The 14,019-nt window shown below is 32.0% G+C and overlaps 2 protein-coding genes across 2 annotated transcripts; both read left to right on the forward strand.

Moving 5' to 3' along the window:
* The first annotated feature begins 860 nt into the window (after positions 1-860).
* PolA1 (DNA polymerase alpha catalytic subunit) lies at positions 861-9,110 on the forward strand. The gene is made up of 10 exons (XM_088194059.1): positions 861-954; positions 1,036-1,227; positions 1,636-1,844; positions 1,917-2,180; positions 2,239-2,790; positions 5,220-5,414; positions 5,491-5,742; positions 6,065-6,194; positions 6,260-8,713; positions 8,783-9,110. The coding sequence occupies exons 1-10, from the start codon at positions 939-941 to the stop codon at positions 9,010-9,012; spliced, it is 4,494 nt and encodes a 1,497-aa protein (XP_088050185.1). The 5' UTR covers positions 861-938; the 3' UTR covers positions 9,013-9,110.
* Positions 9,111-9,896: 786 nt separating this feature from the next.
* Positions 9,897-14,019, forward strand: Mcm7 (minichromosome maintenance 7). The gene is made up of 14 exons (XM_088194060.1): positions 9,897-9,982; positions 10,090-10,193; positions 10,264-10,404; positions 10,477-10,601; positions 10,668-10,986; positions 11,570-11,752; positions 11,824-12,008; positions 12,071-12,392; positions 12,468-12,634; positions 12,996-13,162; positions 13,243-13,354; positions 13,445-13,546; positions 13,612-13,732; positions 13,806-14,019. Exons 1-14 carry the CDS (start codon positions 9,952-9,954, stop codon positions 13,884-13,886), a joined length of 2,160 nt encoding a protein of 719 aa, XP_088050186.1. The 5' UTR covers positions 9,897-9,951; the 3' UTR covers positions 13,887-14,019.

Here is a 14,019-nt window from a genome sequence, read left to right on the forward strand (position 1 = left end):
CATCCTAAAATTGAAAAAATGGTGTTAATTTAATTTTAAGATAAATTGCATAAATTAATATATTTGTATTAGTAGCATAATTACTTTCACATTCTTAACAAAAGTGTAAATTTGGCTATCACAGTAAAAATTGTTGGATTTGCCATGCTTTGGTTCTGATGGATCAAGCTTATTCACTTTAGAATGGTGACATATTTTTTGATGACTTTGAATCAAATCATTACAAGTGTTGCAGCTTTATATATAGTCTTCAATTATTGCAAAGAGTACGTTTGTTCTAGACAATGCATTATTTTATTTAAGTCATTATAGTACTTGTTCATGAGTCGTTATGTTTCAACGAAGAGTTTTACTAACAACTTGGACGTTTATTTTTAAAAGTAACAGTTCGACACGGTGCATTTGCTTCACGCTTGGGGGCAGCAGCATCCCGCTCGCATACTAATAAACGGGCCCGAACGCGTATGGGATCGGAATGCGAAAAGCTGACATTTATTTTATTGTTTTAATTATTGAAAAAAGTTTTTTTCTTAATTCCTGCAATCAGAAAAGTACCGTCGAAAAAAATATCACTTCACCACCATTTTGTGACACACGAAATGGTTTTGTACGGGTTGTTTTTAAGTTTCATATTATTGATAGCATATTATTAAGAAATCAGTTTTATTAATAATATAATGCAAATTTTGCTGTGTTAGTTCGTGTGTATAATATTTTTTAAAGAGTATAAATGATTGATATAAGAATAATAAAAAAATATCTATTTACTATCCAAAAAAGTGTTAATATAATCATTTATCTGAATATTACATTTATTTTATACCGTATTATGTAAATTTCTTATGGCTAAAATAAACGTTGTTATGACCACGAATTCTATACGTCAAACGTTTCCCGCGCGAAGTTCGCGATCATTGTGACTTCAATAAGGCTTTTCAATGGATAGTCCTACAGGTTATAAATTGTGTTTCACTAGTACACGTATTTTGAGATGTATATGTAGTAATTCATGTAAAACAATTGTTAAAATGTCAGGCGGTCGAGCCAAAAGGCAGAAGATCGACAAGCAAGGCAGATTTTCAGCTTTGGAAAAGCTGAGGGAATTGAAAGGCACTAAAAGGAAATATGACGTCGGTATTTTGGAGAACGTTTACGACACAGTCGACGAAACCGAATATACCGATCGAGTTCTTCAGAGACAGGAAGATGATTGGATTGATGATGATGGTTTGTATACTTCAAGTATAACTTTAATTTGTTTGAAAATTAGATTTACTTAAGGTACATGTAAAAAAAACAGGAGTTATTTTATGCACTTACTTTTTTCATGTGGTGACTATTGTATTCAAATTATTTTTGGTTGCAATAAAAACGTATTATATATTGTGTATTGATAAAAACAATTGAAAAACTAAATAATATTTTAAAATTACTTTAGATAACAAGAAAGTATCAAAAAAATTCACATCTATGTCTTTGTTTCAATCTTTAAATGTATTCCATTGAATTTACGATGCATACTGAAAAAACATAACTTTGTTCTTCTATAATAAATTATCCTACATATTTTTTGCACAAAATCGTCAACGATATATTGCCGTACAATCAAAGGATAATTGGTATTTGTAATTACAGATGGTATGGGTTATGTGGAGGATGGTCGTGAGATATTCGACGATGAAGACATTGAAGATGTTAAGAATGGGTCAACTAGCACCAAAAATAAGGATAATCGTGCTAAAAAGAGAAAGTCAAAGGTTTCAGCTCTTTCGAATAATACAGTGAACCAAGGAAAAGGAAGCATTCGTAGTATGATCAGCAATATGCCTAATAAAAAGAAAGAGGTTTGTTATCTCTCAATTAATAAGTGTTTTTATTAAAATGTATTAATATTTAAAAATGTATTTAAATTTTAGGATGTAAAAATATCTGAAGATAATATTTTATCAGATATTATGTCAGAAATAAATTCCGATAATGTTGGCAAACCAACAGAGAAAAATAGAGCTATCAAGTCTACTTCTAATACATCAAGGCCGGTTGATTTTCTTCAACAGAGTAAACGTGAAGCTATGGATTATTTCAAATCCTTTAACTCTGTTAATGTAAAACCCAAAAGTATACCAGCGCTAAATGATTTTAAAATAAAAAAAGAAGCTCCTAAATTAGTGGATGAAAAAGTATGTTTTTAATGATACAATTTGTACGAATCCATAATCCTTATTGCTGTTGTTTTAGGAAAATGACGATCATAGAATTGTAGAAGTTGTCTCACCCAAAAAGGAACCAGTTAAAGTAATAAAAAAAGAACCGCTGATTGAATTGAAAGATTCTGAATCGCTGACTCAAAAGATCGAAGAGTTTAACTCGCAAGATTTGCATTTTGACGGAATTGATTTCGATAACGATTCACTACAAGAACCTCTCATAGTAAAATCGGAAAATATGGAGATCGACGGATTAAATGTGGACGATTTCATAGATATTGATACGAAAGTAAAAGCTGTTCCACTGAAACAAGAAACACATTTATTCTCAAGTCCTGATCAAGTTCCTATATCGATGCAAAATGACTTTGAAAGTCTTCCTCTCTATACTTATAAAGATGGATCGAAAGCTTTTCGATTTTATTGGTGGGACGCTTGGGAAGATCGTTTCGTAAAACCGGGCGTTGTTTTTCTCTTTGGAAAGGTTTACATCGATCAAAATAACCCATTAAAAGGATGCGCCTCATGTTGTGTTGCTGTTAGAAACATAGAGAAAAAATTATACTTATTACCAAGGGAATACGTATGTATTAGATCAGTGGTTCTTAACCTTTTCAAAGTCACGGTGCACTTTTGATCATGGGAAAAAGTGGCGGTGCACCAGAATTAAGAGGTCGAAAAAAATATGTGGACATAATTTTTATTACATATTTAAAAAAAAAATAGTTCCATACAAAATTACATACAAATTTCTTACATATTTTTTTAAATTAAATTATATGAAAAAGTTTAGTATTGAAAATGAATTTAGGTAGTTAATTTTGCCCTGAAACCAATTCTTAATTACGTGTTTTATTAAAAATATTTGTATTAATATTTAAAGATGCTCTTTGGATGGCCAATCTAAGTGGTGCATTTTCCCCCCTTTGTTTACCCAAAATGATGTTCCTGCTTAACATAATGGAATTTATATGATCGATTAAAAATTAATTATTGTGATACCTGAGCTTGTTGGCTTTTGCAGATATCAGAAATATTACGTCGAATATTTTATGTAGTTACCCTGAATTCTTCGTTTAAATTTTTTTCTGTCTTTCTCGTTTTTTAGTTTTCAAATTAGTTGTTGTTGAGAAACCAAGCTCACACAAATATGATGTTGAAAACTGTAACAAAATTTTCAGTGCCTTCATGTAAATAACTAATTATTCCTCTTGGACAGTAATCCAAAAATTCTTCACAGTTATTTCGGAAAATTTATTTTTTAGAGTACGATCAGTCGACAATTAGACTAATTTGATGATTTCGTATCCGGTCATAATTTTCTATATTTAAGAATGGAAAATAATGTGCAATTTTTTCTTCCAATAAAGTTAAATGTTCTATTATTGCGGGAATAACTTTCTTGGGAATGTTTTCGTTAAGTGAAGGAAACATATCTACTTTTTTTCTATTATTCGATTTTTCGAAAGAGTTATTTTTCTCCGAAATCCTGTCAATTTGTCAATGGATGTCATGAATTTTTCGTTTTTTCCTTGAATGCTTGTGTTAACGTTATTTAAGTAATTAAAAATATCTGCTAAATATGCCACTTTAGCATACCAATCATTATTTTGAAGACATTTTACAAAATAATCCATACCTTGTTCTATTAATCGGCATAAAACTTTACTCTTAGATAACCACCTGACTTCAGTGTGAAAAAGCAAACACTCGTACATATCTTCCATAGAAATGCAAAGTTTTTAAACATGCGTGTTTTTAAAGGTCTTGATTTTATGAAATTCACTATATTTACAACTTGATTTAGTACAGGTTTTAGTGTTGCTGGTAAAGTTTTCGAAACTAAAGATTCTCTATGTAAAAAACAGTGCGTAAATATAATATTAGATTTTCTTGTCTTTGCAAGTGTTACAAATCCTTTAAATAAGCCTACCATTGAAGGAGCACCATCCATACAAATTCCTACACATAACTCCCATGATATTTTAAATTGTTCTAAATATGAATAAATAAGATCAAAAACATCTTGTCCTGACGTATGCTCGGTAAGTTCTTTGCAGCATAGATATTGATTCACTATTTTGTTTTCATTTATGAAACGAACGAATCCTAGTATTTGTGCCTTACCGGTAATGTCAGTAGATTCGTCGTTGTAAAACAAAATATCGCTTGGAAAGTTTATCGTTAACTGTTTTCTCAGTATCATCCGACATATTTAATTATTTTTATTATTGTATCGTTTGAAAGAGGAATTTTCATAATATCCTTTTTGCTTCATTACCAAACATAATTTTTCCTATTTCACAATATGCAGGTAAAATTAGAGACTCTGCTATGGTATGTGGTTTTAATTGTACAGCAATCAATTCAGCAATTTTGTATGACGCCAGTTGTGCCTTATCGGAAATTTTAACAGTTTTTTCAAAATATTTCGCTAGTTTATTTTGCATGCTTAACAATCTTTTGAAGTTATCTTTACTTTTTGATGCAAGATCGGCGTGCTTCGTAGTGAAGTGGCGATTTAACTTGTCAGTATACATCGCGCTATTGGACAGTTTTTCTCCACATACAACACATAGTGGAATGTGATATCCTTCCTCATTGATGCTAGTAAAACTGAAACGTAAATATTCTTCAGAATACTGTTAATTTTTTTTTTTTTTTTTACAAGATATATTTTCTTTTGTATGAGACGTATGATGTCTAGTAACATCTTTACTACTTCTTCCACTTGTACTCCCAGTGTCATTAATATTTTGTTCTTATTCACAATTTCGTTTGGTAATAAATGTATCCATTGTGGGGTATCACGACTATAATAAAATATAAATTGATTGAAACATTAAAATTTGACTTTTTTTGCGGAATTTTTGTTTTTACCAATTTTCTCGCGGTGCACTTGCAATAGGCTCGCGGTGCACTGGTGCACCGCGGTGCACCGGTTAAGAACCACTGTATTAGATGCTTATAAAATATTATATAATATTTAACTAAATAAAAAAATATTTTTAGAAATTGGATCCTATCACATTCGAAGCAGATTCTGATAGTCCTGTGGTTATGGAAGATGTTTACAATGAATTTAATACTAAGTTTATAAATAAAAATGATATTAAAGAATTCAGGTGGAGATCTGTTTCAAAAAATTATGCGTTTGATTTGCCAGAAGTGCCGATTCAATCCGACTACTTGGAAGTCAGATATGCTGTAAATATTTAATATAATATTGATGTATATTAATATTAATGCTTGTATTTATAATATCAATGATTATATATTTAAGGCTAATTATCCTGTTCCACCGACAGAAAAATATTTGACTTTCAGTCATATATTTGGTTCAAATACTAGTTCTCTCGAAATACTTTTATTAGAAAATATGATAAAAGGACCTTGTTGGTTGGAGATCAAAGCTCCAGAACACGTTTCTAATAAAGTATCCTGGTGTAAAATTGAAGTGAATGCGCTCAAACCTGCTTTTGTTACCGTTTTGAGAGACGAAAATGCAGCTCCTCCGCCTCTCGTCATAGCTACGGTAATTATAAATATTCTTGATCGTATGTAATTACTAGTATTATATTTATATAACTACATTAAATTAATATATTACAAAAAGAATGACTAACAATAACATCAAAAGTACGAAATTTGTGTTTTTTTTTTTAAAATGACATTTAAATTGCGCAAAATTGCTTTCGAGTGGTTTGCAGACTGTATGGTTAAGCTATCCGATTGCAAAGAGTTGATAATAACCCTTTCTAATAAGGAATTATGTACGATAGATATCTTACATATGTAATATTTAATAATAAATTTGTAACTATAGATATGTTGTAGAGTATATTTTTTCTTTATAGATAAACACACGGACCATAATTGATCCAAAAACACGTCTAAACATGATTGTCATGTTGTCTTGTTTGGTGACAAATTCTTATGAAATACACAAACCACCTGCAAATCCGCCATTTCAGCAACATTTTTGCAGTAAGTTCATCTTGACAAGTTTTTTTTTATATGATGTAAATAATTAATGTTCAATATATTTTTAGTCATGACTCGTTCGGCTAATGAGATTTGGCCCACAGATTTGAAACAAGCGCTAAGTCAATTTAAAGGAACAAAACTAACTAAATGTGAATCTGAAAGAGAGCTTTTAAGCTATTTTTTGGTGCAATTTTGGAAGTTAGATCCTGATATTGTTCTCGGTCACGATTTGTATGGATATCAACAAGATTTGATAATCGGTAATATTGTAAATAAAAATATACCTAATTGGTCGAGATTGGGACGATTGAGACGTACTGTTGCACCACAGAAGAAATTCTTAGCCAAAGACGCTTTTCTTGGACGTTTAGTATGCGATATTAAATTATCGTCGATGGAATTGATCCGTTCGAGAAGCTATGATTTAATTACGTTATGTACGAATGTTTTGAAGATGCCCGAAGGATCTATTGTTGAGATTATACCTGATGATTTGTATAAATATTACGATAGTAGTAGAGATTTGCTCGAATTAGTATCATTGACTATGCAAGATACTACTTATATATTAAGATTGATGTATGAATTGAACGTGTTACCGTTGGCATTGCAAATAACTCAAATCGCCGGTAATGTTATGTCTAGAACGTTGATGGGAGGTAGATCGGAGAGAAATGAGTTCTTATTATTGCACGCTTTCACTGAAAAAGATTACATAGTTCCTGATAAGGTATTCGGAAAGAAAGAAAATGTAGATGATTCGAAAATAAACGAAGTGGAAGGTGGAGAAGGAGTTTCTAAAAAACAGGTACAATCTCGTAAGAAGCCTGCTTATTCCGGCGGTCTCGTTTTAGATCCTAAGAAAGGGTTCTATGAGAACTTGGTCTTATTGATGGATTTCAATTCGTTGTATCCGAGTATAATCCAAGAATATAATATTTGCTTTACAACTATAAAGAGAAATGCTATGCATTCTAGTGACGAAGAAGTGAGCGAAATGATTTTGCCAGAGTCGACTGTCGACGCAGGTGTGTTACCGACACAAATTCGAAGGCTCGTTGAAAGCAGACGAGAGGTGAAAAAGCTGATGAAAGTTCCAGATTTATATCCTGAACAATATATGCAGTATAACATTCGACAGTTGGCTTTGAAGCTCACAGCAAACTCGATGTACGGATGTTTAGGATTTACATATTCCAGATTTTATGCCAAACCTTTAGCGGCATTGGTCACACTGAAGGGTCGTGAAATTTTAATCAACACCAAAGAATTAGTCAGTAAATTAAACTATGACGTCATATATGGTGACACCGATAGTATAATGATAAACACAAATTGCTTGGATTACGATCAAGTGTTCAAAATTGGACACGAGATCAAAAAAGAGATTAATAAGAAATACAAACAAATCGAGTTGGACATAGATGGCGTATTCAAATATTTATTATTGCTAAAGAAGAAAAAGTATGCAGCCGTTCTTTTATCGAAGAATAAGAACGGCGAATTTGTCACAACACAAGAATTAAAAGGCTTAGATATTGTAAGAAGAGATTGGTCACAGCTGGCGGCCGAAGCGGGCAAATTTATTTTAAATCAAATACTTTCTGAACAATCACCAGATGAGAGGGTGGAAAGTATCCAAGCACATTTGATGAAGCTCAAAGATGATTTAAAAGACGGTAAGATGCCGTTGTCACTACTTACGATAACAAAACAATTAACTAAAAATCCTACCGAATATGCCGATAAAAATTCACAGCCACACGTACAAGTGTCTCTCAGATTGAACAGTAAAAACGGAAGAAAATATAAAAAGGGAGATATTGTTCCTTATATTATATGCGAAGATGGAACAAAAAATGCCAACACGCAAAGAGCTTATCATATCGAAGAATTAAAATCATCCGAAAGTCTTACAGTTGACATTAATTATTATCTAGCTCATCAATTACATCCGGTAATCTCGAGAATTTGTGAACCGATCGACGGATTGAATTCGGCAAGGATAGCCGATTTTCTCGGCCTTGATCCTTCAGCTTATAAACAATTTAAAAGAGACATGACTGATAATGCTGAATTATTTGTGCTCGAAAATGAGAAAGATAAATATAGACAATGCAATGATTTCATATTTACCTGTATGAACGGTAGTTGTAAAACAGAAAATTATATTAGAGAAGTGTTCAGAACTGTAAACAGAGACACGTTTACGTTTTTAGAACGATGTCAAAATGAGCAGTGCGGCGTGAGACCGATGGATTATTTACCGACCATTTTAAACCAACTGACCGTTCAGATGAGATCATATAATTCTAAATATTACGAAAACTGGTTGATATGCGAAGATCCAGCTTGTACGAACCGCACAGTTAGATTGCCTCATTATTTTACGGGTGGTTATCCTTGGTGCAATCTTTGCGAAAAAGGAGTCATGTTCAGAGAGTATACAGAAAAAGATTTGTACTATCAGATCAGCTATTTTCATTATTTGTTCGATATCATCAAACAAAATGTGCACAGTAAGTGATTTATTTATTATTTATGAGTACTATTTACAATTTATCTAATGATTTATTTTATTTTTACAGAATTAAAATTAAATCCCCAAGTGATGGCAGCTTTTCATTCTCTAAAGGAATGCGTGGAAGATGTACTCTCTCATTCCGCATACTCTGTTATAAATTTGGAACATTTGTTTAGCTTCTTTGATATGAAAGCAAAAAATATAAATTCAATAAAAATGGAACCGTACAATTTAGATATAGCGCCCGATATTGATTTGGATGATTTTGGGTCAAATGTCGAAATAGAATATTAAGTAAGATTTGCCTGCGTGCATCCATTTGTGTATTTTTGATTAAGTTGATTAAAATTGTTATTTGAGGCAATTATTAATTGTATACTAATTATAATTTAATTTATTTTTTTGTAATTCTGTATCATTTATAAATAAATATTTTTTTAAACATAATAGTGTTTGTGAATTATAATTATAAAATTTAAACAAAGTGCGTAGAATTAAAAGCACAAATAAAAATTATATGAATAGCTACGAAGATGAGTTAATCAAAAAATATCTTGTAATTGTTAATCCATATGCTTTCAATTTATAAATCAAAAATATCCGATTACCACATTATTATTTAACTCGGAGAATTTTCTTGGGAAACTGGATAAAAGTATTAAAAAAACAGTGTATGAATGTTTATTATCTTATTTCAATCAATTGAATGTATTTTCATTTTGTGTCCTGTTAATACTGAAATTAAAGAACTTTCATTAAAAAACTTGAATTTCTTAAACCATGTGAGTGATGTTCTATGTGAGAAATATTCGTATGAGCAATTGCCTTGTGAGAGGTCGATTTGTGATCAATTTACGTGTGAGCAAGTTGTCTTGTGAGCAATCTTACTGTGACAAATGTTTATGAGACCAACTGCCAGGTGAGCAATGATCACCAAACCGTTAATTTAAAATTTTTGTAGTTTTTTTTACTTCCTAGTATATAATTACCAAGAGTCTGTAAATAATATTGTTCGATATTACCCCAATGAATATGAGAGCGTTTTAAAAAAATTAAATGCTTTTAAATAAATATAAAACTAATAAATACCGCGCTAATTATAAAATTAGTATGAAAATTATATTTAATTTTATTTATGGACAAAACGTTTGGTACTTAGACCAAGATTGAAAGCGCGCGAGATTCCCGCCAAGTGTCAAACGGCCGTGTGGTCCTGCGTCGTTTGATACCAAAATGGCATCCAGGGACTATGCTGCAGATAAAGGTAATACATTTTATTTATATTGACATCGCGAGAATGTCGCATACGTTATGAATTTCTATCATGCATACACCTGTAGGTATAATACTAAAAGTTGATGTAACTTTCAGAGACGTTCAAGTCTTTCTTCTCTGAATTTTGTTGCTCCGATGAAGATGGACACAAACTTTTCAAATACGCATTGCAACTTACCAAGCTGGCTCATCGAGAACAAGTATGATATATATAGTATATAGTTTATTTAGATTTATGTGAAGCAATTAATCATTTTTCTATTCGATTAGGTGGCACTCGTCATTGAACTGGACGATCTTCATAATTACAACGATAGTTTAGCGGAAGCTGTAATTGAAAACACAAAGCGATACAATAATCTAGTATCTGATGTTGTTTACGAAATTTTACCACAGTACAAAGAGCGAGATGTAATACTTATATAAATAAAATATGTATTATTTTAAATTTGTAACAATTTACTGATTGTTTATTGTTTTTAGATTGTCGTTAAAGATGCTCTAGACGTTTACATCGAGCATAGATTGATGATGGAAAATCGCAATAGACTTCAAACCGAACAAAGAGATCCTAGGAATAAATACCCCCCAGAGTTGATTCGAAGATAGTATGATCTTTAATTAAATATTCGTTTATCCTCCACGTATACGTATCTAAAATATTACCATTTTAGTGAGGTGTACTTCAAGGATTTATCTGTGAATAAGACGATTCCAATTCGCGAAGTAAAAGCTGAACACATCGGTAAACTTGTAACTGTTAGAGGTATCGTTACTCGTTGCACAGAAGTCAAACCGATGATGTGCGTCGCTACTTACACTTGTGATCAATGTGGAGCTGAAACGTATCAACCCATACATTCCATGTCTTTCTTGCCACTCGGAACCTGCGTCACTGATGATTGCCGAGTTAATAAATCTGGCGGAAGATTGTATTTGCAGACCAGAGGATCGAGGTTCATGAAGTTCCAAGAGATTAAAATTCAGGAGCATGTATGTTTATTTATTATGTTATATAGTCACTCAAAGTTACATGGTATATGGTTCCATAGCTTTTTTTGAAAGCTGATATAAAGCTATTGATCTAATTGGGTCAGAAATACACTCTGAAATAAGTTTAATCATTTATATATGTATATTGCCCCCCCCCCCCTTGAGTTTGGCCAGAAAAAAATGTTGACATGGGAGTTGCTGGTAAAATACCGATGTTCAATTTTAGTTCTAAAAGTGCAAGGTCCATATTATATGGTGGATGCACTAAAAACATCCCAGCAAGTTGCAATAACTTCCCAACTTTTGCTCTTTCTATTGGCATCTTCTTGTCTATTGCTTCTTTCAATTTGATCAATTGTGAGCAGTACTTAGTAGAATTAATAATTTTATTTGCTAGTAGCAGCTCTTAGTACATCATACGCTTCAAATTGCATGACCTTATTTATGTGCAATCCAGCCTTTGTGTTGGTCCATTGAAAAAATTAAACGAACAGCTGTAACCTAAATTTCATCTACAATTTTTTCAAGTAATTGATCATAACAATTACAGTAGCAGTTTTTATGTTTTATTTAAATTTTATAGTCGGATCAAGTTCCGGTTGGACATATTCCTCGTACTTTGACTATATATTGTCGCGGAGAAACAACTCGTAACGTCCAACCTGGCGATCATGTCAGTATCACTGGAGTCTTTTTACCGTTGTTCAAAACTGGTTTTCGACAAATCATCAGCGGATTACTCAGCGAAACATATCTTGAAGCTAACGTAAGTTTATCTTAGCACAACTTTTTATTATCGTGCATATAACATTACTATACATTCTTATCTATACTTAGGTTGTCACTGCTATAAACAATGCCGAAGAAAAAGACATCAAGCAAGTTTTTACTGAAGAAGAAATGGCAGAACTCACTGATGACGCTTTCTATTCTAGATTAGCTCAAAGTCTCGCCCCTGAAATTTACGGTCACGAGGATGTGAAGAAAGCCCTGTTGCTTTTGCTCGTTGGCGGCGTAGATCGGTTTGTATACATATATATAAAATAAACAATCTAAGAACAATTACAATACTTAATATTTTTAGGAACGCTCAAGGAATGAAGATCCGCGGTAACATCAACATCTGTCTTATGGGAGATCCTGGAGTGGCCAAATCTCAATTGTTGAATTATATCGATCGTCTTTCGCCAAGATCGCAATACACGACCGGAAGAGGAAGCTCCGGTGTCGGTTTGACTGCGGCTGTTATGCGTGATCCGATCACTGGAGAAATGACTCTCGAAGGTGGTGCTTTAGTATTAGCCGATCGAGGCGTTTGTTGTATTGATGAGTTCGATAAGATGGCGGAAGTCGACCGTACTGCCATTCACGAGGTGATGGAGCAGCAAACAATCAGTATTGCTAAGGTATTAGATTTATAACATTTATATTTATATATATATTTTTAAATGTTCTATTGTGAATTTATGTTAATGTTTTAGGCCGGAATCATGACTTGTTTGAATGCTCGAGTTTCTATATTGGCAGCTGCTAATCCTGCATATGGAAGGTATAATCCGAAAAGAACAATTGAGCAAAACATTCAACTGCCTGCAGCTTTGTTATCACGTTTCGATCTGCTTTGGCTGATTCAAGACAAGCCAAATAGGTATTGATTTTTCTTGTACCTTCTAGTTGTAGATATATTCACTGTCAACTTTTTTCGCTCTGTATATTTTCTTCATGTAGTATTCAAACTTTTTTTTTCCATTGAGTATTATATCTGTGTATTCTTTCCGAAGTGCTACCTTCTGATTTATGCATGTAAATAAAATATAGACTGCTAGTTAAATAAAACAATTCAAATACAAATTAAAACAGTCAAAGTAAATAACTTGAAAATAAATTAATCTTTTTTCTACTAAATAAAAAAACGCAAAGAAACATAATCAAGTATTTTATATAATGAAAAGATAGGGACAGTTGTATGTAAATTCTTTCCAAAAATATTTTCGTATTTCTTTCTACAGAGATAAGGATTTGGAACTCGCTCGTCATATCACATACGTTCACGCCAACAGCAAGCATCCGCCATGCAGAGTTAAAGCGTTAGATATGGGTCTAATGAGACGTTACATTGCTCTATGCAAAATCAAGGAACCTAACATTCCAGAAGATTTGACAGACTATATTGTCGGTTAGTATGATACATACATGAAGCATAATTTAAATTCAATTATGAATTATCTTATTATGTAATATTTTTATGTATTTCAGCATCGTACGTTGAATTAAGAAAGGAAGCCCGCAACTCAAGAGACATGACTTTCACTTCAGCGAGGAATTTACTAGCTATACTCCGACTTGCCACGGCACTGGCAAGACTGAGGTATTGTCTTTAAAAAAGTTACTCTTACATATAAAAAAATCACCACTAGAAATATATTTAATAATAAATGTTTTCATTTTAATTTTATAGATTGTCAGATGCAGTTGAAAAAGAAGACGTCGCTGAAGGCATCAGATTGGTCGAGATGTCGAAACAGTCTTTGATACACGTTGATGATCCTAATGCTCATAGGTTTGCATTATTTTTTTATCATTATTATTTTATCTGCAGCTCTATAATAATGCTTTTCTTTATAGAACTGTAAACGTTTCCGATAAGATCTTCTCGCTGATCAGAGAGTTGGCTGGATCGAACAAAACTGTAAAGATCAGCGAAGTTAATGAAAGATGCATCGATAAAGGATTCAAACCTGATCAGGTAAAAAAAATACTGTAATTTGTATAAAATAATTATTTTTATATACAACCACTATAATACTCTTTTGTTTTAGGTTGATACATGCATTGAAGAATATGAAGAACTCAACGTGTGGCAGGTCAATCAAGCGAGGACTAAAATTACATTCATATAATTTATTTTTACTGTCCGTCCTCAATTCATTTTGTTTTTTATTTTGACTTTATTTTTGTAAACGTTTGATATTCATTATTTAATTATTGCGTTACATTTTTTATTATGGATGAAAATAAACATTTGGATATTTA

This window comes from Plectrocnemia conspersa, unplaced genomic scaffold (genome assembly GCF_051122295.1).
Source record: "Plectrocnemia conspersa isolate PC_06_02 unplaced genomic scaffold, ASM5112229v1 ptg000010l, whole genome shotgun sequence".
Lineage (NCBI taxonomy): Eukaryota > Metazoa > Arthropoda > Insecta > Trichoptera > Polycentropodidae > Plectrocnemia > Plectrocnemia conspersa.